This window comes from Eupeodes corollae, chromosome 3 (genome assembly GCF_945859685.1).
Source record: "Eupeodes corollae chromosome 3, idEupCoro1.1, whole genome shotgun sequence".
NCBI classification, from domain to species: domain Eukaryota; kingdom Metazoa; phylum Arthropoda; class Insecta; order Diptera; family Syrphidae; genus Eupeodes; species Eupeodes corollae.
In genome coordinates this window covers 30396249-30423951 of record NC_079149.1, presented here as the reverse complement: position 1 = coordinate 30423951, position 27703 = coordinate 30396249, and the positions used below count along the sequence as shown (strand labels likewise).

Below are 27703 nucleotides of genomic sequence, written 5' to 3'. Positions count from 1 at the left end.
AAAGATAATTAGAGGGTGAGGAAGATTCAAACAAATTCAGTTTTCCATCCGCTCGAAACGAGACCTAATTTTAGCAGCTACTACAAAATAAAAACTTTTCAAATTGCTCTCGAAATTAGTCGAAGTAATTTGAAAATTTGTAAATATGAAAGGTGTATTTTAGAGATATGGCAGCTTAAGTTGACGGTCATTTTGTCAGTTGTAAAGTGATTTATTTATAGTTGGGTTAGACATTTTAACATGAATAGACCGAAACCTGAAGGGCCTAGATCACACAGGACTAAAGGGCCACTTTAAGTTAAGACTGAATCCTGAACAACGCAGCGCTTCCAAATTTATTTTGAAAAACATGGTTCTGTTCCTCTATTGAGGCATGATTACTGACTTTTTCGCCCATCAATTGTGTCCCAGAAAACTCAGAGACACTGTAATATGCAAACAGCAATTAAACAGTTTATGATGCTTCTTTTGTTAAATTTTAAATCTAAATAATTTCATTTGAATCTAAAATCGCCTTTCAGTTCATAAAGATTAAAAATACCTGCATCCGGCACCGTGCCAATATTTTATGTGTTTTAAAGATAAACAGCATTTGAGAACTAATCAAAAATAACAAAGATTCATCAAAGATAATTCAAAACTATGTATAATTTAATATCTTATACATAATTGTGAAATAAACATTTAAAAAAGAAAAATGTATGATAACAATTATTTTTGTTCAAAAGGGTAAGTTGATGAAATTGTAATCTTTATTGATGTTGTTTTACTTCGAGATATGCAAAAATTAATTATTTCTGCCTACAAAATTTAAAAAATATCAATTCGAAGTCTTACACATTTTCGGTTGTTTTAATATTCTTAATGATAAGATCATTAACTTATATTTAACACGACCTTATTCTATTGTAAAACATTTAAAGAGGGTATCACACAAGATTTTCATTTTAGCAGACTCATAGGTCTGACGACACATGGAACTCTGAGTAGTGATCTATGACATTAACCCCAAGGAACCTTATCATTTATTTTCAAATTTGAAAAATAAATGAATTAGAATTCACTTAAATAAAAATAAAAGTAAGGTAACTGATAAAATAATTCTAATCTCACTTCCAGTATTCATTTCGAGACGTTTAAATGAGAGCTACAGCCTTAGACGCCTACTAGTTCAGTTTCAAAGATCGATCAGCTAGCATCACTGTAAACAAAAAAGTGTAGATTCTTGTAGTTTATTATTATTATTTCAATGTTTTGATTGAAATATTGATTAAATATGGTGAGAAATAAATATTTTCATAAACTACAAAATAATACTAGAATAAATTAAGAAGTAAAATTTGCTAATGTCGGTACTGCAGTTGGTAGATTTCATTTATGTTTTCTAGATGAAAGTGTTTTAAAAGTGTATTTACGCTCATACCTATAACTTAATTTGACACAAATATATACTTTGCATAATTTTGAAACAAGCGTTTTAAAATGATCACTTTAAGAGTCTCATTATTAGTGATGTAATTTTTGTTTAAATGTTCCATCTGAAACAACAAATCAATTATATTAATTTTTGTTCTCAATTATTAAAATTATACATAATTATTCCCCAATTAAACTTAAAGTTGATGGACTTAAACAAAAAGTAGAATAAACTGTAGCAATAGAATTCCAGATAAGTGACAGTGATTCAACTATTTAAAACAGTGACACCAAAATCTTAAAAGTTTTTCAAAGTATTGATTAAAGAGACAAGTTTAAATTTAATTCAGCAACAAATGTAAATAAACAACAATAGAATACTATACAAAAATTAATTACTGACATTTGTTAAAGTTTTGTTTAAAATTTATTGGAATACTGACCCACTGTATACATTTTCATGGATATCTTATTATTATTATTATATTCGTGCTTTATTTTGATTTTTTTTTTAAAGGGAAGATTTATTTTTGTATTTGCTTAAAAATAATAGAAAATATAATTTCAAACTAAATTGTGAACATTTGAATAGCTAATTTAAAAGCGTTTAGTTGATGAATATCGTGCTGAACTTCAAATGTCTTTAGAAATGATAACTTGATTTGATTGTGCTGTTTAACAACAAACATTTTATGAAATGTGTTGCAGTTGCCATAATTTACAAATCATTATTAAGTGTACTGGTTTCTGTATGGACCGTCATGCGAAAGGTCTTGGGTTCGATCCCTGCCTATGCCTCCCAAAGTTTTTTTCACGGTTAATGAAAAGTGCTTTCTCAAAATTTCCGTTCGGATGCGGCTTAAAACTGTAGGTCCCTTCCATCCCTGACAACAGTACTCGCACACAGGAATGGTTGAGAGTTGTCATTCACTAGGCCCTAGTTCTCAAACGGACTGTTGCGCCACCCAATTTATTTATTTATTTATAGTTTTTGTAAAATTAGTAATATGAATGTTATTTGTGGGAAACAGTATAGACAAAAACACTTATTAATTAAAAAGCAAATAGAAGCAGGCCCAAACTTAGTAACAATTGTTTGTTTACTAGTTTTTTTTTATTTTGACACTTGTGCAGCCTTAAGAGACATCATCACATCGATTAGCCATTTTTAATTTCTGACACTTCGAGTTTTGACAACTTCCTTTATTATCTGTCTTAAAGAATCAGCATTGCCATCTGAGGTTTTTGATGTTTTTCAGATAATATTTCATTTGCTAATAGACGGAGAACTGGGGGCTTATTTTTGGCGCGGAAGGAAACTAGATGTTATCAAAGTTTTTTGTAGTCTTAGTAAATGTAATAATAGAAACGTTTGTCTTCCGGAACGTAGTGGCGGTTTTTAGGAAAATTGGTCCAAAGTACTTCATTTCCTAAAATTGAAATAGGAAGGGAAGCCTGAAAGTTGGAATGTAATTTTTGGAAGCCAAGCCCTTACCTCTACATTTTAATTGATAACATCCAAATTAAAATCCGTGACTTAAATCGCTACAGTGTGCAGTTTGTTGAATTTAAAGCAATGGCTGATTGGGTGGGGGTTCGTAGGGAGATTATTTTGTTTTAATTTTCCCCATGAGTTCAAAACTTATAGAGAGAAAGAGCAAATATTCAAGTTCTTAATTTCAAAATTGATTTTCTGTAAAATACAAAAACCTTAAAGTTCTTAAACAAATTAAAGAAATTTACTTTTTGAAGTGAATTTGCTTTGAATGCTCTAGAACTGAGATTTAAACACGAATTTCAAGAACATAAAAGTCCCCAACAAAGCAAAAGTGACACTTTCGTCAAGCTTATGGCTAATTGAAAAACAATGAACGTTTCTTATTTATTTATTCAAAATAAAAGCTCTGAATCTCTCTATTACTGAAATGAAAAGAGATTCTACAAAGTTTTATTTGTGAGTCGCACACTAAAGTTTCTTCCCAACTTATTTGTTTACCTTAAATAGTTTTTATTTAATTTTTAAAGTATCTATGTACTTTAATGCACCTATTTTCTAGATGAGTACATAACTTCTGATTGAAATAATAGTGATTCGGATCTCCCAGATTCTACTGAATCATTTGAAGAAGAAAACGAAGAAATTGAGCCTGAACAAATACCTGGAACATCTAATAGAACAGACACATGGACAAAAGTTACTTGCCAGTCTCTAAAAGCTTTTGTTTTTGAACTGATATTTTGATATTCCGCCAGTGAAATCAGCAATGTGACCAATTTATGTATATAATCTTATATGGTTACTGAAGACGTTTTTTAGCTTATCATTACCGGAGACCAATAAAAATGCCAACTTGCAAAATAATACTATAACACATAACTCCCGCTCAAAGCGGTGGGAAGATACGAACATACCGAAGATCAAACAATTTTTGGGACTTGTAATGTATATGGGAATTGTAAAATATCCTTCGATTGCTCAGTATTGGAACACTGGCAACTTTTTCAAGAACTCTTTTGAACCCCATGTGATGTCACGCAACAGATTTCAGCTGCTTCTAAGGTTCATCCACTTTGCAGACAACTCGGATTTTAGAGGTAACCGATTAGAAAAGGTGAGTAACACTCCTTGAGCTTCTGGAAAGGAACTTTGTAAACGCGCGAACTCCGTACGAAACCTTGAATGTTGACGAATCTATGATTCCATGGAGTGGTAGACTCCAATTTCGCAAGTATAACCCCGGGAAATCACATAAATATGGTGTGAAATTGTACAAGCTTTGTGATCCATATGGTTATACCTACACCAGCTCTATATATACATATGCAGGAAAAACAGAATGACACATCCAAAGAGGTAGATCAACCCCAACAACCTCACACTCGACGCAAATTGTTTTAGATCTGGCCGAGCAATATTTATATCAAGGAAGAGCTATTGCAACCGATAACTTTTACACATCAGTGTCTCTGGCCAAAATTTCCTTGATCGCCAAACTCATCTTTTTGGTACACTTCAGAGTAATAGGGCAGGAAATTCAAAAGAGGTTACTAATTCTTAGTTGAAAAAACATGAAATAAAAGGCATGGAAGATTCAGGCATTGTAGTAGTAAAGTGGAAAGATAAACGGGACATTCTCATGCTACCCACTAAACATGGCTTGGAGGAAGTAGGGATAGGAAAAAGAAATAGAGATTGTCAGGAAATACAAAAGTTACGTATGATCGTAGACTACAATCATGCTAAGCAATCAATCGATATTTCAGATCAAATGGCGGACGACTTTACGCCCCTACGGAAAACGATTCGATGGTACCATAAAATATTTGAATTTTTCCTATCAACGTCCATAGTGAACACCTTGGTTTGTTACAAAAAACACAACAATAAATGCACAACTTTGGAATTTTCTTAAATTGCCTCTACCGCCTAAACGGGGGGAGATAGATATTGTAAAAAATATAATAGGGGGAGCTCTATCCATTTCGGCCCCTCCCATTGTAAAAAAAATTCTTGTTTTTAACAGTTCTATACATTTCGAAAAATTACAAGGCACTAACTCCACACTTAAAAAACCTACAAAAATTGAAAGAAAATCGAAGCTTCCAACGGATTTTGTTTGCTTTTAATAAAATTTGATCTGAGATCTTCAAAACTAAAAAGTATCGATCCAAGCGATTGCCAAATAATTCCATACGAAAATTTTTGAGCTTATAAAACGAGATCCTATAAAACTTGTTAATCTCTTATCGATGGAGTCTTAAAAGTCAGAAAATCGTGTCTTGGATTCGTTTGAAATGCAGTTTTTCTCTTTCTATGTTTCAATATGTAGTATAGTGTTTTCTACTGTCTAGGTTATGGGACTTCTTACTTAAGGTGTGAGAAATATAAGCACATTCCAATATTTTATTAATTTTTCAATATATTGGTTTTAAGATTTAAAAAAGAAAGCGAGAGAGATATATTTTCCTTCGAATTATTGTCTTAAAATAATATAAACTCTCATTTTTTTGTTTTAGAATTTCAAACAAAGCTTGGGGCTCTTCTTCGTCCTTATGCTAACAATATCTCATACAAATGCATCCAAAATACTGGCAGCTTTCGTTTTCCCTGGCAAAAGTCATGCGATGATGTACAATACCCTAATCAAAGAGTTGCTGCATCGAGGACATGAGGTTACCTTCATTACGAATTTCCCTCTGGGGAAGGATCTAGGAAGTAACTACACCGAAGTACAAATTCCAGTTTACGATTTTTGGAATGATAGTAAGTAAAAGTTTTTGATATATAATCAAACCAAAACTATTAACAATTCATTTCAGTTAAAGTTCACTTTAAGGCCTCAAGTCATTTTGATTTAACCACCATGACAATGAAAGGTTTTATGGAAATGCTCGATATCATTGGTGAAAAAGTTACCGAACATGCCTTGAAACAACCAAATGTTCAAGAAATATTCAATCGAACCGACACTAAAGATGTTTATGATCTTCTGTTAGTTTCACAATTTTATCAGGAGGCGTTTTTGACATTGGGACTTAAATACAATATACCTGTGGTTACTTCAAGTACTTTGGGTTATGAAAATTTCTACAGTCATATGATGGGAATTATCCAGCCCTGGTCATTTGTACCTCACGGATTTTTGCCATACGATGATAGAATGGATTTTTGGGAAAGAGTCATAAATACTATAAGTTCTTTCTATGAAGATGTCTTCAGGGAGTATGTTTATTTACCAAAACAGGATGCTTTGGTGCAGAAGTATTTGTCACATTTGCCAAGTAAGCTAGTCTAAAAGAATCCTTTTCAATTTCTATGTTATTTATTTTCTTCTCTTGTAGTTAAATTTCCAAAAATGTCAGAAATGGAAAGAAACATTTCGGTGATGCTTTTGAATAGTCATGCTCCAATTACAACACCTAGACCAACGATAGCAGGAATGGTTAAAGTCGGAGGATTACACATTCAGAAACCAAAGTCATTGCCAACAAATATCAAAACTTTCTTGGATGAAGCCACCCATGGAGCTATATACTTTAGTTTAGGTAAATTACAGACAAACCAATTTACAATCCTAAGGTTATATTAACACTAACCACATTTTAGGAACCAATATTCAGAGTGCCGATATGCCTCCGGAGAAGATCCAAATCTTCTTGGATGTCTTCGCTGGTATGAAACAGAGAGTTCTGTGGAAATTCGAAGCTGATAAAATTCCAAAACTTCCGAAGAACGTTATGGTTCAGAAATGGATGCCACAAAATGATATTTTAGCTCATCCAAATGTCAAAGTCTTCATAACCCACGGTGGATTGTTTGGCAGTCAGGAAGGTGTCTATCATGGAGTGCCTATGCTGGGAATGCCTTTCTTCTGTGATCAGGTACTATGAAATATCCGCTTTTTAAGTTTGCTTAATAGTTCTTTTAAGCTTCTTGAGTATAAACTTGATAAGTTGAGGGATTTTTCAATGTTCAAAAGTGTTTTCGTTTGGTATCAAGGGAGACGATCATAGCTTTTTTCTCTTAATTCGAAATTTCAGTTTCTTAATAAAAGTGGTATTGTCCAAAAGCTCTCGAAATAAAAATAAAGTTTAGTTTTATTTTTGTTTCAATTTGTTAACCTTTTTCTTATTTCTATTTTTAGTATCTCAACATCAAGAAAGCAACAAAAGCAGGCTATGCTCTATCACTAAATTTCCCAGAAATCACCAAAGACTCTCTTAAACACTCTCTCACCGAACTTCTGGAGAATCCCTTCTACAGTGAGAACATGAAACGAATTTCCCTCATTTTTCGAGATCGTCCAACGAGTGCTTTAGAAACTGCAATGTATTGGATAGAATATGTTATCCGGCATAAAGGAGCTCCTCATATGCGTTCAGCTGGAATTGATTTAGCTTGGTATCAATTCTATTTGCTTGATGTTATGGCATTGATAGCATTAGTAATAGCTTCCGTGCTTGGAGTGATTATAATGATGATAAGATATTTGATTCAAATCAGAAGTAAAAGTAGAAAGATCAAGGTGAAAAGTAGTTAGATAAGAGTCTTAAGTTATTTATAGTTTATAAATATTAATTAAATAAAAACAAAACAAACATTTAAGGCTGCTTTTAAATTGTTGGACAGTAGAAACATTATTTGGACATGGAAAAAAGAGGGTAAGCAAAAACAACAATTTTAAAAGAAGTTCAAGTAAACCAACAACGGTTTTATATAAATTTGTCCGTTTCCGCAGTATTTTCAGAAGCCAGTATTATATTAAACTTCGAGTAAAACTGGTGCTTTTCTTGCGGTCCAACATTTTGGCTTTAAAAGTTCAAACACTTCATGGAATATCTTGCTTCTGGCCTTCACGACTTCGATCGTCAACCTTTTCGACTAATTTTTCACCACTTGTTTCCGATCTTATTTTGTCAAATGATCAATCGTTGATAGTTTAGCAGAAAAGAATAGAGACTTGACGTACTCGTACAAAAAGTAACCCAAAGGTAGCAAAGGTGCAACTCTTGAGATGGCTCCAAATTAAAAACATTCAAAATTTAGGACATCCGTTCTGTTTTTAAAAACAAAAGATTCAATGAAACTTTCGACGCATAAAGAAATGATGATTTTTTCGAAAGCCCCAATTCTCCTTGTTTGTTTTAGCTAGAAACGAGCCTCAAACTCACTTGACGAAATACAATATTACTTTGGAGAACAGAGCATGCATTTTGGAAATAAATTTCTAAGTCTTGTTCTGGAGATTTCTCAAAATAAAAACAATAAATTTAAAAACTTTTGTTCATGTTAATTTATTTTGTCTTTGCTTTTCTTAGTTCCTAGTACCTTTTTTAACAACAATAATATTGCAGCAACTACACCAACAACTGCTAGCGTAAATAATCCAATTACGTCCAACAGGTAATACTGATACCAAGCCAAATCCAATCCTGCTGATCGAATATGACGTGCACCCTTATGTCGACCGACATATTCTATCCAATACATCGCTGAATCCCGAGCACTTAGAGGACGATCACGGAATATTTCGGATATTTGATTCATTTTATTGCGGTAAGAAGGTTTTTCCAAAAGTTCCGTCAAGGAATATTCGAGATTTTCTCGGCTGATTTCATTGAAATCCAAAGTTATGGCATAGCCAGCCTTAGCTGCTTTGTTCATGTTGAGATACTGTTGGAGAAAGAAAATAAACCAGATTAAAAATATCCATATTCAATAAAACATAATATTTCTTTTAAGTCAACTTCTTAAGAGAAACTTCTGATCTAAACTTCTGCTCTGATATCCCGAAACAATCATTTTTATTAAGATAAGTGGTGTGCTCCAAAACCTTACCTGATCACAACAAACTGGCAATCCCAGCATTGGAACTCCGTAATGTACACCTTCCTGGTTACCAAATAGTCCTCCATGGGTAATGAAAACTTTAATATTTGGATGAGCTAGAATATCACCCTGTGGCATCCATTTTTTGATCATTACATTCTTTGGCAAATTTGACAGTGAATCATCTTCGAATTTCCACAAAATTCTTTGTTTCATCTTGGCAAAGACGTCAAGGAAGATTTTTAATTTTTGTTTCGGTAAATCAGAGCTTTTTACCTGACTTCCTGAAATTCAACAAAATTTAAACATTTATACATTCAGCGACAAATTTCAATCCTCTTACCTAAACTAAAGTAGATGGCCCCATGAGTAGCTCCATCTAAAAATGCCTTTATTTCTGCTGGAAGTGACTTCGGTGGGTAAATATGCATTCCACCAACTTCAACCATTCCCATATTAGTTGGTCTTGGTGAAGTCAGTGGAGTATAACTGTTCAACAGCAGCACTGATACATTCTTCTTCATTTCAGACACTGTTGGAAGTTTCACTATACCAAACAAAAAATTGGTTATTCATTCTGAAAACAAAGATGCATTCAAATTCTTACTTGGTAAATGTGAAAAATACTTCTGCACCAACTCATCTTGATGGGGAAAATAAATAAACTCCCTGAAGAAACCATCATACAAAGATGCCACTGAATTCTGTACTCTTTCCCAAAAAGTCATTCTATCATCGAGTGCTAAGGAGCCATGAGGGACATATGACCATGGTGTAATAACACCCATCATTTCACTCATAAAAGTCTGTTGTCCTAAAGTACTCGAGGAAATAGTTGGAATATCATATTTCAGGGCTAAAGCTAAGAAAGCTTCCTGATAGAATTGTTCAACAATAAGAAGATCATAGACATTTTTGGTGTCATTTCGATGTAAGATTTCTTGAACATTTGGTTGTTGCAAAGCAAATTCAGTTGTTCGTGTACCGAGGAGGTCCATCATTCTGAAAAAGTCCTTTAAAGTTAGAGTTGTAAGCTCGAATATGGTTTTGATGTTAAATAGGCCAATAACTGAAATGGTATAGGAGCAAATATTTTTCAGAATTAATAAGGTCTGCAGTTTAAATATTTCCAAGAAGTTTTAATGAATTTGAGTAATTTTACCATCCTTCTGATAATTATAAGTTGGTATCAGCACTTCTGTGTAGTGCTTTCCAAGATTCTTACCCATCGGCATTGTTGTTATGAAAGTTACCTAAAATTTCATGTTTTTGTTTTTATTTGTTTGATTTTGGCGAGGAAGATATATGATTTACCTCATGGCCTCTATTTAAAAGTTCCTTGATAAGCACTGTATGCATCATGTAATGACTTCTAGCAGGAAATACAAAAGCAGCAAGAATTTTGTAGGCATTGCACTGAGTTAACGTTAGAAGCAGAGTCACAAACGTGGCAAAGGACAAGTAGTTTTTGATGTTCTACAATTATTCAACAAAATTTTTAAAGATTTAAAATTTCACAAGTATTGATTCACAAAAGCAAAAAACAGTATTACCATTTTTTGTTACTTAAATTCAAAACATTCACTCTTCAAAAATAAAAACTGTTTTCACTTATGACTTAGCAAAATAAATCAGACAGTGCTTGAGAAAGAGATTCAAGTTCAGCAATAACTAACCAACCGATGAATGAACTTGTTACTTCAAAAGTTATTCCCTTAAATAATTTGTTATTTTTGTTTGATAAGTTTGATAAGAACAAAAATCAGTTTTGATTGAATAAGCGGTACAAAAAAGATTGAAGATTGCTAAATTGTACAAATGATAGAGCGATAGATAATTTTATAGTAGCTTTGATTTGGAACTATAAATATTTAACTATAATAGTTATAGGCTTAAAACAATGTATTTAAATTTTCAATTGATAAGATATTGTCACTTTCAACTTATATTGAAATCTTAGAGGATAAGATAATTTGTTGAACACAGTAATTGAAAAACAGACAGAAAAAAACTGTTTTATGTACAGTGTTAATATGTGTTGCTCTATTTTTTTCTTTAACTAAATTTTGTTGAAAAATTATTTCCTTTGAACTGGAATACAAAAAGCACCTCTCTATATCGGTCTCTAACGGTAAGAGGTTTCATTTTTATATGTTTAAGAAAATAGTATTTCTCAAAATAAATCAATGGACGTTTATTTCGTGCTAAAAAGTGAAAGATTAATAAATGGTAATAACAAAACAATGAAAAATGATGCTAGCCAAATGAGCGAAAGGGGTACTGTTGCAGCACCTTAGCCTCTTTATTAAATTCTTTGTGACTTCACGATAACCGAATAAATAGAGATCGCCATTTCTAACAAGAATTGATTTTTCACGCCTCTAGTGCAACAATTCTTCATATTAACGAAACCTTCTAGCAACAAAGAGCTTCATCATTTGATACAAATCCGGATTATTTTGATAAAGAACCAATCATCGGAACTACAACCCACGCACGTTCTCATCTTTAAAAGACTTGAGATATGACTTAAGTTTGTATGCATAATGAGGTGTATTGTAATTTGTTTACTTTAGTTTTTGTAACTAACGTAAAATATTTACCATTTTGCAGTAAAGTCAAACAATAACAATGCGCTCTAGAAACGTTTATTGTAACGTAAAAGCGTAGTTACTTGCAAAATTTAGAAACTATATTTCAAGTAGTATTGCTTCGTAAAATTTGTTTACTCAAGATTTTAATGAAACATGATACTACGATGGTAGAGAAGTCCTAAAAACAGGGTCCCCCAAATAGGTTAGTCCGTCCGTCCGATAAAGCATGGGGGCGATTTACTTGAAATTTGGAAATGACCTCTTGGAACCGATTCGCTTTAGGCTTTTTCTTTAAAAATCAAGAACTCAGTTTAAATTTTCGATACATCTTTTATCGTAATTTGGCTTTTAAAAAAAATGTTTGTATTGTTCCATAGAACCGGCATTTTATTTTTAAGTTTTATCAAGAACTGATCAATCGTCTCAATAATATTTGATGATCAAAAGTGTCACTGTTAATTTTTGATTTAAAAACAAATATTTAACATTGTTTTTTTGAAATTCAATATCTTGTTAATGGGTCATAATTTTTTATACGAAATCAAAACATTAAAAGTAAATTAATAAGCTTCAAATAACTGCATACCAAAAATATTTTTAAACTGAAACTGAAAAATTGTATGCATACAAAATTAATTAACAAAATTAACGCTCTAATGATTTAGAAAAAAATATAAATCCTGAATTTTTGATTCATTATAAATTTTAAAATACAATTAATTTTTGTTAACAGTGTTTTTGGACACAGGAGTAAGTTCGTGTGAGCTCGAACTTTTCCATTTACCCAAAAAGTCGGTTTAAAAATATTCCTGTAATTTAAGATTTAAAAATGCACCTGCGAGAAAAATTTCAGTATCAAAAATTTTAATGCTATTTGGTTTCCAAAAAAAAACTTTAATTTTTAAAATTTGTGTTCGAAAACCGTTCGAAATCGTTTGAAGTTATTAAGAGCTTCATTGTATAAGCTTTACGTCTCAACTTTGTAAAAAACTAATGATCCATTTTTGAGATATTGAATTTTGGAAAAAATGTTATAATTTTTTAAAAATCACAGACAGACGGACGGAATCAGGTGACCCCCTTTTTCCGAATTCTTCCTAATGTCATGTTTGATTATAATATCGAGTTTGAAACTTTTTATGAATGATATACTTTTCATACATCTCCCTTAAGTGACAAGTAAAAGATCGATCGTTTTTCGTAGGTTCGTATTAATTGTGTATTACGTCTTAGTGTATAGAATAAAATTGATTTGAATTCGATAGCTTTATTTGTCCGTGAGATATTTGAAAAAAAAAACTTTTTAAAATCGCTTTTTTAAAAAAGAATTTTAGCGTGGTTTTGGTTTCTTTTAATGTTTAAATGTTGATGTTTTTATTTATAAGACAACATTTATTTGAAGTATCTGCTAGTTTTGAGATATGGGTAACGATAAAACATTTGAATTTGTTGAAAGCTTGAAAGTAAGTTTTAGTTGTATGCATTTAGTAAAAGTTTAAACTTGGTTATATTAGTTATGGGATAGAATGTATTCTTTATAAATTAAATATTTTAATATTCTTCATTTTGCTTTGAAATTCATTTTTGTCACAAAGTCGTTTATGTCATTAATGCTTGTTTAGTTTTTGAAGCTTCAAATATCCTATTAAGCCCTAGGGCAATCATACACACAATAATATTTCAAACCCATTCGTTTGTTTTTATAACGGGTGTTTTCTTATGTGTGTGGTTTTCAATCTGACAATCATTTTTTCGGAATTATTTTTTTTTGACAGCTGTCACTTGATTCATACTCAGTTTGGTTTGACATTTTATAATAAATAGACAAACTTCTAAACAACATTAGTAAATCGTGCAAAATGTACTACCAAAAGATAAAGAGACTAGTTACACTTAGCGGCTTTGCTCGCATGCTTTATTTAAAAACAAATTTCATTAGTATAACAAATGTCATATTAAGCCATTTTTAAAAGAAAGACATAAGCTGTTGCGGAATTTTATGTATTAAAGGAAAACAGTAGTACCCGTAGCGTGATGGTTAGTGCGTTGGACTGTCATGCAAAGGGTCTTGGGTTCAATCCCTGTCAGTGCCACTTAACTTTTTTCACCGGTACTGACTCTTGATTGACAAATCCTTCAAGAGTAATTCTTGTCATGAAAAAAGTTCTTTCTCAAATTAGCCGTTCGGATTCTGCAAATAAGCTGTAGGTCCCTTCCATCTCTGACAACATAACTCGCACACAGGAATGGTTGAGAGTTGTAAGTCACTAGGCCCTGGTTCTTCATTTACTGTTGCGCCATCTTATTTATTAACTTCCCATAGGAAGTTATTGTAATGGGTCCGATTTGTCGAATTGAAAATTTTGACATTTCTCGATGTTTCAAGGTCCCTAGAGTCGAAATAAAAGATTTTTAGAAAGATGTCTGTGCGTGCGTGTGTACGTACGTCCGTATGTCCGTACGTTCGTGACGTTTTTTTCGTCATCCATAGCTCAAGAACCAGAAGAGATATCGACTTCAAATAAATTTTGCTATACAGATAATAAAGCAAAAAGATGCAGAAAGGGCTCTCAAGAAAATTGCGTGGGTGGTTTTTTTACCATAACAGTTTAAAAAAAGGTACAAATTTTGGTTAAACCTAAATATCTCATGAACCAATAACGCTAGAGACTTGAATTACATAATAAATTGTAACGTTATACAAAACAAATTAACTTTTTGAAAAAAATATAATTAATGGTTTTTTTTATAAATCAAAAAACTTAAAACACAAATTTGTCACCTCGAGATATTGGCTTTAAACTACTTTTATCTTTTAAAAAATATTGTTTTCAACATTCAGTTAAATTTTGAGAAATATCAAATTCACAGTTTTTTTCACAAAAAATAAAAACCTAACAAAAAAACAATACTAAAACTTGGTTAAAATAATTAAATAGCTTTTCAAAAATTAAAAATATTGTCTTCAAACTTTTTTTTCCCACAGAAAATATTGTTTTCGGTATCCAATAGTTTTTTTTTATAAAAGAAAACAAAAAAAGTCTGTTTTTTCATAAAAGAAATTAAATCTACAAGAAATAGAACGCAAATTTGGTAAAAATTGATGTTCGGTTCTTGATATCTCTCAAATTAATTTCATCCATCCAATTTGTAAACATTTAATAAATGCTAATTAAATTGGTAAAAGTTTGTTTTCGACTAAAAATCTACTAAAGAAAACTAGATTTTCAAACGAAACTATTTCTTTATATGAAAAATAATGTTGGTAATTTTAAAATTTTTAAGAATAATTCAACTAACAATTTTTTTAACCCAACCCTACAAACTTTTAAGCAAGGGAAATCAACAGACGGGATTGGAAGTCATCAGTGCGGGTGGCATCCCAGCCACTTTTTTTTTTAAAGAAAAACAATTCTTACACATGTATTTTATTTTACCAAAACCTTAAGCACTCCCTAAATTGGTAACATTCTTTTTTAATTCTTTAACGTGATGTTATAAAGACTATTGTTTCAACAAGACGGTGGCCTCCAAGATAGTGCTCTTTAACACAGCTTGAGCTTTTCAGGAAATAACACGGTAGTTGATCTTTTATTGCAAAATGGCCATTGGTTCATTGTTTATGTGCCACATAGCGCCATCTGGTTAATGATAGATGTTGCCGATATAATGGATTAATTCACTGTCACAGCTTCATAAAGTGGCGCATTGAGGATTAAGAATGAAGAGCCTTTTAAAAATCATTTAATTATTATTTTCTTAAATAAGAAGTTATTAGTATTTTAATTCAGCACAAACCTAAAATTGCCCCCAAGTCAATAAAATTACACGTTGTCAATATAATGAAGTCAAAAATCCTTTTTTACCACTTGTTTGCTACGTTCCTACTTTTAATAAAACAGTTAAAGTTTATATCTATACTGGGTTTTGAGATATTAAATAATGTATGCCGAATGTATGGACTTATTGAAATACGCAGACGTACTCTTCTATCTCTATTCTAGGGACCTGGAAAAGGTAAGTAATAGTGAAATTTTTAAATTAAAAAAGAAATCGAATCAATTCAAATAACTTCGAATGAAATTTAAGAAAATTGGTATCGGTTTGAACTCACAACAACTGAAGTTTTTTTTTATTTTTTAATAATAAAACAAAACACAAATAAATAACTCAACAATAGTTCTCTGACTATGACTACAATAAAAAGAAATATTAATTAACCTACATAATAATAAATGAAATAAATCAGCAAATTCATTGCGATATTCCAAAAAAAAAATATTCTTATTAATTTAACTGATAATATTATGTTAAGCATGTCAAATTAATTAGCAAACCTACTATCACACTGTTATACCTACTAAGTACTTCTAGGCGTTAAAGATAGGGTCTTATAAATATTAAAACACTTTTAATAAACTAGGTAAAGATGATGACGGAAAATATATGTATGAACACTTCTAATATTTGAACTAATTGCATTAGAAGAGTTCGAAAGAATTTGACCTTCCCCTGACAAAAATGTTTGTATCCGCTCCTGTATACTAATGACTGCATTTATACTTTTTTTAATAAATTTTATTGTATAGATATCAAGTTAGAAAGAATTAAAATATTTTGTATGCTATAGAACCATCAGTTCTTTTTCACCCAGCAGTAAGTCAAGATCACTCGTTTCGGTGATCGGGAAGTTGATAAATGATCTTCTAAGTTCTAAGTTTTGAGTATCAGATTGTTTTTTTGGGAAGAATAATTGTTGAAATGGTAATTTACTAATTTGTTGTGTTTTATTTTATAACCAGAAAAGTGAATTTTTTAAAAGTTCTTTGTGATAAAATTTGTTTTGTTTTCTGTTTATATTTTTTGGTTTAAATTTAAAATAAAATTTTGAGTTAAAATTGATTTGTATTTGTGTGATGCTTTTTAGGATATTTTACTCACTTATTTATTAGTCTAAATATAATCTAGATAAAGTTTAGAAATAAAAATGAGAATGAAACTAACGATAAGCTTGTCGCTATTAAAATATCTCTATAAACCATGCAATTTATACCTAGAATCTTTTGCATTAAAAGTGATATAATCAGTGTTTTCATTTGAATCAAATTCACGACCTGCGATAATAATAACTAATCATCATCACAATGTTCAATAAAATGTAAAGAATGAAAAGTAATTAAAAAAGTTATTTGATTTGCTTGTTATATTTAAAGGGTATAATAATTAAGAAAGTAATATGGAAACAAATTTAAGTCAATTAATAACGACTTCAAATTATTTTTAGTACGAAACTTGATAGAAAAATATTGATTTTTCTAACTGTATTTTAATTAATTCATTGAGCTTTAAATCTCAAAATTAGTTCTATAATTTGTTAAATAATTTGCAATAAGGAACTACAATATGTGGGCAGTTGTCATCTTTTGACAAGAAAAATTAAGTTTTTGCTAAAAATGGAACGCTTAGACAAAATTGACAAAAATAGTGCTACGAGAAAAATAAGTAGAAACGAAACAATGGAAACATTTTCAGTTTTATTGATTAAAGAAAAGATCACAACTGCCCATTGAGATCTTGTGATTTAACAATTTTAGACTTTTTCTTTATTGCCACGTAAAAGATATGGTATAGACCAATGCTCCACAATCGCTTCAAGAACTTAGATAAATAATTCTTCAAGTTATCAAAGACTTTTGAATACTTTATGCAAATATTCTCTAAATTCAAATCTTCTATAAATCTACCTAACAGCCTTTAGGTTATTGTTGTCTTATCGGCTTGAATAGTTATATGAATTAAGTGCGTAAATTATCTTTATTTTGCATCAAATTCGACACTAATTTATCAATACGTTTCTATGAAACATATTTAAGAACAAATATACACAAACAAAAAGAACTGTATCTATCTGACGAAAAGAACCTTTTTTAGATAATCTTCTAGCCTTATAAAATAATATTATTGATTAGCCTTAGTAGGGTAATTTATCAATTGGTCATAATATCATTATATTATAATAATATAAGTCTTTATAAAATGTTTTTTTTTAATAGACTCATAAACGTTAAAATTTGTTCATTCATAAAATTTTAACACAAATTTCCTGTGAGATTTCAATCATAATTGAAAAGTGTTTTTAACTCATACATTTCATTAATGACTTCCGAAGGTGTAATTTAAAAAAATACGTACATATATTATGAGAAGTTTTATTTTGATATTAAACAATCTTTTTTAAATAAAAATCAATAGATTTTTACAAAATGTTTACCATTTTTGTAATAAACTTTAACAATTTTAATGCTTCAATGAAGTGTGTACTTTTAAAATTTGATTGATTGAGTAGTTTTATTTGTCAAATGAAACATCTTATAACTGTTATTATTTTGTATTAACGCTTAATTTTAAACAATACAAAGTAGTCTACTAAGTATATAATTATTAAATGGTTGAGAACCAAAAAACAAAGTATGTATTTTCCTATGCTTCTATACGCTAACCTGTTTCATGCTTAACATTTAAATAAGCTCGCATGTCAATAATAATTTGTCATTTTTATTACCTCATATTATTAATTGTGTTTTTGTTTTGAGTGATGAAAAGATTACATCACATTAAAATTATTTATTTATAATCATAACACAAAATAATTATGTGATTCTGATCGCAGGTTTATTTTGTTCTAAAATCAAGTTTTATCTTTTTGATTCTCAGCTACTTCAATACAACAATTATTTTTAAGGAATTTGAATTTGTACAGTCGTTGATATATTATATTTACGTGACTTTTTTGTGTAATTTTAGCTGAGTTCATCAACTCATCAAAAGATTAAATCTCAAGCAATCTTTACAAATCACTTAAGTCTATAACGCTTGTTTCATTAGTAATTGGTTTGTTTTTTTCTCTTGAACAATTTTTCTTTCGATTTCTTTGTGTAATAGATCGCCAGTTGATACGATACGTTTGATTTAAAAAAAAAAATAAATATAAAAACATAAAAAATTGGTTTGAAATACTGCCCTAGGGTAGTTGAAGCTTCAAAAACTTAGCATACATAATATCAATGACACTCGATCAAACAATAGATTGTAAACAAAATGTTTATCTATTGTTATTCTTCGGTTCTGTTATAAGAAATGGGTTAAAAATATAAATTTAAACAAAATAAAAAACATCAGATCTAGAGTTGAAAAATCTTACGAAGCACTGGTATGAAGTAAAAGGGCTCTAAACGTACTTTTTTTTTAAATTCTTTAGTAAAATTACTTTAAGAAAAACTAAATATTATCGGCGCTAGAGTGAAGTATAATCGACAAAGTACCATTTTTACCTAAGCGACAATTATTTTGGTCCATCTACATTGTTAAAGAAGAAGTTATTTTTCAAAGTTAAAAAGAAACTCATCAAAAGAAGTATGCGTTAAAAGATTTAAGAATGTACCTTCCAAAAATGTACTTTCTCAAAACGGCTTTAATTTTTTTTAATCGTTAAGCTATTATTAGATGCTCAACACGTTGACTCTCTGACGTAAAAATTACGTCATTATCTGCCCTATGGGTCTCACGTCGTTGAGTAGCACATAAACGCTCACGTTGACAAACATTTTTGAGTCAACCCTCAACCGTGGGACTATCAGTGATAGTATTGACTGTATTCAAACATTAACAGGGCAGAATTTAATACCGAGCCAACGCATATTTTTAATGTGTTTTTATAGAAACGTTCAATATGGAAATTAAGTTGCAAGATTGTTTTATAATTTTATTTCTTAATACAAGTTGACTCTAATTTTTTGAAAGAACTAATGGCCGAAACACAAACACGCTTTAGCTTCGGCTTCGCCTGACGTTTACGAGTTCAGCCATAGGAATTCAATACATGCTATTACAATGAAGCTTCGACCTCAAGTTTCGTTTGACAATCGTAAGGAAAAGAACGTAATGTAACGTAATGTGACTCCAAACGGAAGCTCTAGTTCAATTATCTGAACATTTGCTTTGTCTGACAGCTCATCAGCTGTAAAAAAAATGTCAACAAACAAAATATTTGCTCTTTGGAGGGATGAAATAATAGAAATGTCATTCAAAGCAACCTCGAAGCAGGCCTAACGTAACGCAGACGAAGTCGAAGCTGAAGCGTGTATGTGTTTCAGCCATAACAGTGATAATCTATCACGTTGACTTATAAACGCCTCAACTCGTTTTGGGCCAGCATTGTCTAAAGGTAAAGAGTGTCGTTTTAAGCATTGACGCTGTGAAAAAACCAAGTTGAGAAAAAAAAAATTAAAGAAAATTTAATAAAAATCTATCTCTTAGTTTTTGAGGAATTTCGAATTTTCTATTTTCAATTTAAAAACGTGTATGGAAAAACGCATAACTCGAATCTAATTAAAACCTTTAATTCCAAGTTTAAACTCATTCAACTCAATGGTTTTTAGGGCGAGGACAGACAGACGGACGGAATTGGGGACCCACCTTTTCAACTTCTCTACCAACGTAATTTTTGATTAAAATCTCGAGTTTAAAATGTCTTACGAATGCAATACTTGATTTTTAAATATGAAATATTATATTCTAACTTTATTTTATATTGTGTCTTATTGTAAATGGTAATTTTTTAAAAGCTGTAGGAATTTTTTTCAAAAAAAAAAAACACACACACAATTCAAAGCAATGCATGATATCTTCATTTTAATCGATATTACGGTCCAGATAATTTAATGATTCAAGATTATTTCATGCAAATGTTGACATTGACTGCGCCTCAAATGGTCCACCCGCTTAGTCCAATGTTGGCATACTCTTTCCAACATTTCGGACGGTATCGAATAAATGCTTCAATGTTGTCTTCCAATGCGTTAATTGAAGCGGGCTAGTCTGGTTAGACATGAGCTTTAACATAACCCCACAACAAATAGTCTAAAGGCGTTAAATTGCACGATCTAGGCGGCCAATTGACCGGCCTGAACGTGAAATAAAATGTTCACCGAGCTAGCCCCTCAATAAGTCCATTGTTCTGTGTGGCATTTGGCACAATCTTGTTAAAACCACATGTCATGCAAATCAAGCACTTGCATTTTGGGCAAACAAAAGTTGGAAATTACCTCACGGTAGCGCCCACAATTCACAGTTACGTTACGATTCGCATCATCTTTGAAGAAGTACGGTCCAATGATGCCACCAGCCCATAAACCGCACTGAACTGCACAAAACAGTTACTTTTTGTGGATGCATTGGTAGCTCTTGTAATGCTTCTGGCTGATATTCACTGCAAAATTCACGACAATTCTTCCTATTTACGTACCCATTGAGCCTAAAATGAGCTCCGTCGCTGAACACAATTTTTCGGTAAAAACAGTGGACCTTCGGCTAACTTTCCAAGAGCCCATTCACCAAAAAATGTACGTTTCAGTAGGCTTCAATTCTTGCACCAGCTGTACTTTGAAAGGCATCACACCTAAATCTTTCCGCAAAATTTTCCACGTTGTTGACTAACAGAGTTTGTTTGCAGGACGATTCAGGGTTAAATTAAAGACCAATCAGAAGATGTTTGACAGTGAAACAAAACACGAAACGTGCGTCAGCTGTTTAAACCAATGTTTCCAAAAAGATAATAGCTAAAAAATAACTTTTTTATGTATTTTATTGTATTTCATTAGAATGTAATGTACAGACATTTATTTCTTTTCTTATTTTAATTTTGTTTAATTTAGAATATTAAAAAGGCATTATATTTCGCCTTGGTGGTTCTGCTCACCGTCTCATATTCGAATGCAGGTCGAATACTGGCGGCGTTTGTCTTTCCGGGCAAGAGTCATTTTATGATGCATAAGACTCTGATCAGAGAGCTTCTTAAAAGAGGACATGAGGTAATAAACTAACTTATCTGATTTTATTATTACTTCAATAAAATTTAATATACTCTGGTTGTTACTTTTAGGTTACCTTTATAACGAGTGACTCAATGGGACCAAATAATGGACCCAATTACACTGAAGTACTTATACCTCCTTATGACTTTTGGTTTGATGGTAAATTTTATTTGAATATTAAAATTTCAACACACTTCATGTTTCTTTTATATTTGCAGTTCAAGCCCATTTCAAAACGGACAATCTTTTCGAACTTACCAGTCTGACATTGAAAGATTTTTTAAAGATGTTAGAAATAATTGGAACGAAAACTACTGAACATGCTCTTCAGCAATCGAACGTTCAGGAAATATTCAATCGAACAGATACCAAAGATGTTTATGATGTCTTAATTGCTGAGCAATTCTATCAGGAGGCGTTTTTGACATTGGCTTTGAAATTTGATATTCCAGTAATTCTATCGAGTACTCTGGGGTATGAATCGTATATGAGTCAAATGATGGGTGTTATTACACCTTGGTCTTTTGTACCACATGGGTTCTTGCCATTCGATGATAGAATGAGTTTTTGGGAGCGTCTCCAGAACACTTTTGCTTCTTTGTACCAAGACTTTTATAGAGAGTTTGAATACTTCCCAAAGCAGGATGCTTTGATTCAAAAATATTTATCACATTTACCAAGTAAGTTTTTGAACTTTCTGAAGCTTAAAGCGAACAAACTAATAGATCTGTTTGATTTTAGTTAAAATCCCGAAAGTTACCGAAATGGAAAAGAACATTTCGGTGATACTTTTGAATAGTCATATTCCAATGACAACACCTCGGCCAACTGTTCAGGGAATGATTCCGATTGGTGGTGTCCACATCTATCCACCAAAGCCTCTGCCAGAAGACATTAAAAAGTTCCTAGATGGAGCCAAAGATGGTGCTATTTACTTTAGTTTAGGTAAGTACTAGTTGTCAGTAGAAAGCCTAAAGATTGAAAACAACAAAAAAACATATATTGACAGGAAGCAATGTCAGAAGCGCTGATATGCCACCAGAAATGCTAAAAATATTTCTCAAAGTTTTTGGAAGTTTGAAACAGAGGGTTATTTGGAAATTCGAAACGGACGAAATCCCGCAATTGCCATCAAATGTCATGGTACATAAATGGATGCCACAAAGTGACATTTTGGCACATCCTAATGTCAAAGTATTTATTACTCATGGTGGATTGTTTGGCAGTCAGGAAGGTGTCTATCATGCAGTACCTTTGTTGGGAATGCCGTTTTATTGTGATCAGGTAAGTGACATTGAATTTGTCTTAAGATCGCCACTTAACTTTGACAGCTGACGGTCAAAATGTATAGTAGATTTTTTATATGAAATTTTCTTTGAATATATTTTCAGTATCTCAACATGAACAAAGCTACCAAAGCTGGATACGCAATCACCCTTAAATTTCAAGAAATAACAGCTGATTTACTGAAAACATCTCTTCTCGAACTTATAGAGAATCCATCTTATAAAGAGAATATACAACGAATATCTGATATCTTTAGAGATCGTCCTTTAAGTCCAAGAGATACTGCAATGTATTGGGTGGAATATGTCATAAGGCATAAGGGAGCACGTCATATTCGATCAGCCGGTCTTGATCTTGCTTGGTATCAATTCTATTTATTGGACGTTATAGGATTTGTGATTCTGGGAATTGTCAGTATTCTCGGAGTTATTTGTATTGTTGGACTTAAGTTGGTGAAGAGAAGTAAGAAATCCAAGGAAAAATCTAACTAGAAAAGTACCTAAATGTGTGTGTATTTATTTATTTTACGAATAAATACATTTTTTTAAATTTTATATTGAAATTATTTTGTCATGGACAACAAAACTTTCAGGTTTAATATATATATATGTACGTTAATGGTTAGGGATAAAGTTGTCCCCCTTTATTAAAGCTACAGTGTTTTTTTAAACATATTAATAAGAACTTTAGATAAATATTTACTTATTTTCGACTATCCGGTCGGACTTGACTTTTAACTAAGTGAACTCCAACCTCATTTGCTTTCAAAAATGTTGAAAGTACTTTTGATTTTGGAAACAAAATTTCTAACAACGGTTTCATGATTGTCAATGATTTACTGGACATGTTCTATTATATCCCATGATTGTTTAAAATAAAGAACTTCCGAAAGGCATAACTGTCATAGCAGCTGTCATATTTTTGACGTTAATTTGGTTTTTCTTCTAACATACTTTAGAAAATTTAAGATCTCAGAAATATAAACAGAATTGTTCATTTCTGCTGTTAGAAATCTGAGTACACACACAAAGGAAGAAAAGAACTGCCAACCGTCTTTGATTGATGGGTGAGAATTAATAGTTAGTTGTGTTTATATTGAATTCTACTGATCTGTCAATCCGTCTGAAAAAATTCTCTGAATTAATACAAAATATGAAAGGGTCAGTTTTCAATACTTAAAAATTGTCTAGTGCAATGTTAAATTTCGTGCACTGTTTTGCTTGAATCCTTTTAGCTTAGAGGTCCATGAGTTAGCACAATCTCCTCAAGATTCTGCAAACTCCACAGTAAATATGCCGAAGGCATCATTGGAACAATTGACCTCGAAACCGATGAGTAGTGAATTTTTCATTGAATTTAGATTTAGCGAGATAACGAAACTGTTAAGTCAAACTTTTTGTGACTTATTCATCTAAAGAATGCTTATGAAAATCAACATTTACATACATTTGACTTTTAATGAAATAAGACCAGATATGCTCAAACAAAGTTTAAAAACTTTGACTGATATTCGTCACATTAAAGAAATTATTTAAAAACATTTAAAATAAAATATAATAATAAAATATTCTTCTATATCTCTCAAAAACCATTATCAAGAAACTATGTGGACAGTTCTTTTATTTGTGTTCAAAGATTCTGAATGTTAGTAACATGCAAAGTTCCAAATCCCTGAACACATGTTTTTTGCAATTTATATCCTACAAAATTTTTGTTAAAATATTTATTTTACTTAAAGAAAAATCATACTCCTTTTTAATTAAAATCAATTTATTATTTCCTTATTTTCATTACATCAATTTGTTGGCCACATATTTATTATCCAGTATCAAAAAATATACACAGCAGTTTTAATGTCCCAAATCTGAAAATATGAACGAAAAAGTATTTTTATTTCAAAGTTCAAGTTCCTTAAAAAGGTTGTAAAGTTTTCAATTCACTATCAAAATTAGTTTGACATTGATTTTGAGTTTAAAAATCAGATCTGTTCCTTTACTCTGAATTTTTGTAATTTTTTCTAAATTTTTATGAGATTCAAAGAGAAATTTAAAGTTCTTGAAAATGTCAAAAAATAAAAATAATATCTTATCGTGACTTACAACTCAAAAAAATGCTTCGAAGTGTTTAGATTTTGTTTGAAAATGAGTGTTTTTTTCATTATTTAGCACTTCAAAAATATAAATAAATAGATCTCTATTTTGTAACAGATGAAATAATTTTTACTTAAATTGGTAAATAATTTTATTTTATGTTGATTATAGTTGCAAAATAATTTTTCGTCATGTAAATAAATAAACCAAAGTGCTGAATGGTATCATTGAACGTATACAGCGCTGTAGTATTGAAAGGTCAAACCATAACGGTTTGTGTCATTGCTAAGTAGCAAATGCGTGATTCATTATCTTATTAACTGAATGCTTTCATGACATGCGGAAACGTAATAAATTTTTGCAAGTACACTTAGAGCCTAAATCTCTGGTTTGAAATTGAATTTGCAAAAAAAGCAGTTCTCGAGATTAATAAAATAATTTCTTATTTAAAATTTCTTAATTTCTTATTTAAATTTCTTCTTTGCCAGTTTTTCTTTTGTGTAAATAAAATCACGGTGAAAATGTAAAATATGTTTTTAGGCAATATAAATATATTTATTTTATGTAAATGTACTGATATAAATATAACCAAACGAAATTAATTAAATATATAGGAAAATATTGTAAAACAAAATGATTAATTAATATGAATATTATGTAAACTCCATGTTATACAAATTTTGTAAAAATAAAATAGAACAATAGGATTCAATTCAATGTATATTATTATGTTTGTAGATTTTTTGTTCTGTTTGTTTAGTAATTTCCAGAGATCTTAATTTTCTGAGTCATGCTGCGTGTTTCTTCGACTTTAGATTCACGACGAACATTATAACGTCCAGTTGTGTGTTCTTCTTGTTCCATTTTACGAACGTTACTCTGTTGTTGATTGATAGATGTCATTGCGTTCTTCTTCTTCTCAACAATATGACTTTCTTCTTCTTGAGTGTCAGTTCTGGTCAATTTGGTGGATTTTTTCTTTGGTGTATTAACTTCAACGATTTCTGTGAAATTTATGTAAATTTATTTTTTATTTAAACTTATATTTTAATATTTTCCTTTTTGACATGCATGAGTTGACAATTATATAAAATATAGGACAAAAACTTCACAAGTATAGTTACACTATTTCACTGTTAGGAGTGTTTTTTTGAATTATTTTATTAACTTCGTGCATACAACTATTTTTTGTTAACAATTCAATTTTTAATTATACTTAACACTAAATATTAGTTGAAATATTGTTACCTAGGTTTACATATATTAAATATTTTTCACTTGGTTAACGACTTTTTGAATTATTATCAGTAATTTATTTTACGGAACATGCCTTAGTACAGGTAGGTACAACACCTTAAACTTAGTTTGAACTATTTTCAATTCCTATAGAATGAAGTTTACAACTGCTGTCAAACTTAAAGTTTATAACATAAAGATTAACGAATAATATTCACGCTATTTATAAATAAATTCAAATGTTTATGTGGTATGCATAAAACGAAGAATATGCTTTGGAGTTTGAGCATAAGCTTTAACTTTTGGAGAAAGTTATGGGCACTTTTACTCAAATTTAGTGCGAAGAACTTTCTCCGAGTACATGCTCCGTTTTATTCATACCACTAAAAAATTAATAATTTTCTTAATTGAATTTTGTTAATGACATTGATTGACACATGCTTTAGATTCTTCAAAGAATCGAAGTTAAGGGCAACTCTTCTTATAAGAGCTTTTAAGTATAACATATAATTATAAACATATTAAAACATGCAATTTTCATCTTACTCACCATCAAATCTCTGAGGAAGAGTCTTGACCGATTCAATGGTCTTAAAAATCTTCTCGCCTGGCTCAATGATTTCCTCTTCATAATCCTCAATGATTTCTTCTTCTTCTTCAGAATCATCAGGATTCTCCTTTGGCGTTGGATCGTAGACAGTCTTGATGGCCTTCTTGACAATACCCTCAGCTGTCACAGTGGTGTAGCGATATTCAGTACCACCCTCAATCTTAATGGTCTCCACAGTGGTGACTTCACCAGGGTTTTCTGATGGAACAATCTTCTTGGTGCCCGACTCGGACTTCAATTTCTTGGTGGTTGTGACATTCTTGTGCTTCTCGGCGTCCTTCAATTGCTTCTTGTAGATTTGAATCTCTTCTTCGGTCATTTCAACTTCTTCCTCTTCGTAGATTGTCTTGCTGGTGGTTACAGTCTTACCATCTTCCAAAACAGTACTGTAAGTGTACTCGTTGCCTCCGGGCACCTTGCTTGCGGTAACAGTGGTGGTTTCATTCTGGGGGAAATCAGCTGGTGGTGGAGGAGCACGCTTGCTCTTCTTCTTCTTGTCCTTGGACGAGGTGGTCACACTCTTGGTGTTCTCCTCCTGGACTGATTCCTTGCGAACAATTGTCTTCTTGCCAGAAGTTTCGGTCTTCTTGCTCACACTACGAGTTTCTTCAACAATCGACTCGCGCCTGGTGTTGTATTGTTCATTGGAATCCTCATTGACTTGACGAACATTCCTCTGGTTGGCCTCAACCAATTGATTCTTGGAGGTTTTCTTAACATTCCTCTCCTCTTCCTCAGTATCGTGCCTGGTCAATTTCGAAGAAGGCTTGTTCTTCTTTTGCTGAACCTTGGTATTGGTGTTGCTCTCATCGACGATTTCTTCTTCGACAGCATCGTAGAAGGTCTTGGTGCGCATACTCTTTGAACCATCATCATAGACAGTGGTATAGACCTCTTCATATCCACCGGGAATCTCACGAGTTATCATGGTGGTGTTCTTGTCGATTTGAACAACTTGATTTGGCTTCTTGGACCTCTTCTTCTTCTCTTGTTGTTGCTTCAACAGATCCTCTTCGGTAACAGGCTTAGGGTCGTAGAAGGTCTTTACTTGGGTCTTTACAGTACCATTCTGTTGAGGAGTGGTAATATGGACTTCGTAACCACCTTCGATGTGTTTGTACAAAGTCTTAGCCTTGGTAACGGGATCGTATTCGATCTTACCATCTTGAATTTCAGCTGAAGTCAATTGTCCTAAGAAAATCAATTCAAATATTTTAATATCAAAGTTTCTAAAACAAAATGGCTTCCTTCTTTTCGCTTTAAAGCTT

At 31.3% G+C, this 27703-nt stretch overlaps 4 protein-coding genes across 5 annotated transcripts in view; 2 read left to right on the top strand and 2 right to left on the bottom strand.

The window, feature by feature from the left end:
- Nucleotides 1-1189: 1189 nt before the first annotated feature.
- On the top strand, nt 1190-7522 carry LOC129948878 (UDP-glycosyltransferase UGT5-like). The gene is made up of 6 exons (XM_056060018.1): nt 1190-1279; nt 5434-5680; nt 5737-6198; nt 6259-6462; nt 6524-6798; nt 7062-7522. Exons 1-6 carry the CDS (start codon nt 1277-1279, stop codon nt 7455-7457), a joined length of 1587 nt encoding a protein of 528 aa, XP_055915993.1. The 5' UTR covers nt 1190-1276; the 3' UTR covers nt 7458-7522.
- A 683-nt stretch (nt 7523-8205) lies between these two features.
- Nucleotides 8206-10438, bottom strand: LOC129948879 (UDP-glucosyltransferase 2-like). Its single transcript, XM_056060019.1, has 7 exons — nt 10300-10438; nt 10061-10222; nt 9909-9999; nt 9354-9815; nt 9090-9293; nt 8756-9030; nt 8206-8590 (listed from the first exon to the last, which is right to left on the bottom strand). The coding sequence occupies exons 1-7, from the start codon at nt 10300-10302 to the stop codon at nt 8207-8209; spliced, it is 1581 nt and encodes a 526-aa protein (XP_055915994.1). The 5' UTR covers nt 10303-10438; the 3' UTR covers nt 8206.
- A 5529-nt stretch (nt 10439-15967) lies between these two features.
- LOC129948880 (UDP-glycosyltransferase UGT5-like) lies at nt 15968-23053 on the top strand. The gene is made up of 7 exons (XM_056060020.1): nt 15968-16104; nt 21054-21209; nt 21281-21371; nt 21431-21892; nt 21954-22157; nt 22222-22496; nt 22604-23053. The coding sequence occupies exons 1-7, from the start codon at nt 16102-16104 to the stop codon at nt 22988-22990; spliced, it is 1578 nt and encodes a 525-aa protein (XP_055915995.1). The 5' UTR covers nt 15968-16101; the 3' UTR covers nt 22991-23053.
- A 1198-nt stretch (nt 23054-24251) lies between these two features.
- The window catches only part of LOC129952979 (eukaryotic translation initiation factor 5B), a 30876-nt gene continuing 27424 nt past the window's right edge, over nt 24252-27703 (bottom strand). Inside the window, exons 2-3 of one of the 2 annotated variants that reach the window (XM_056065982.1) lie at nt 26376-27626; nt 24252-24363 (exon numbers count right to left, since the gene is read on the bottom strand). In XM_056065982.1, the coding sequence (XP_055921957.1) occupies nt 24350-24363; nt 26376-27626 (1265 nt within the window). In that variant the 3' untranslated portion in view covers nt 24252-24349. Of the gene's footprint in view, nt 24364-25118; nt 25594-26375; nt 27627-27703 lie in introns of those variants that run through there. The other variant, XM_056065981.1, reaches the window with a different exon arrangement.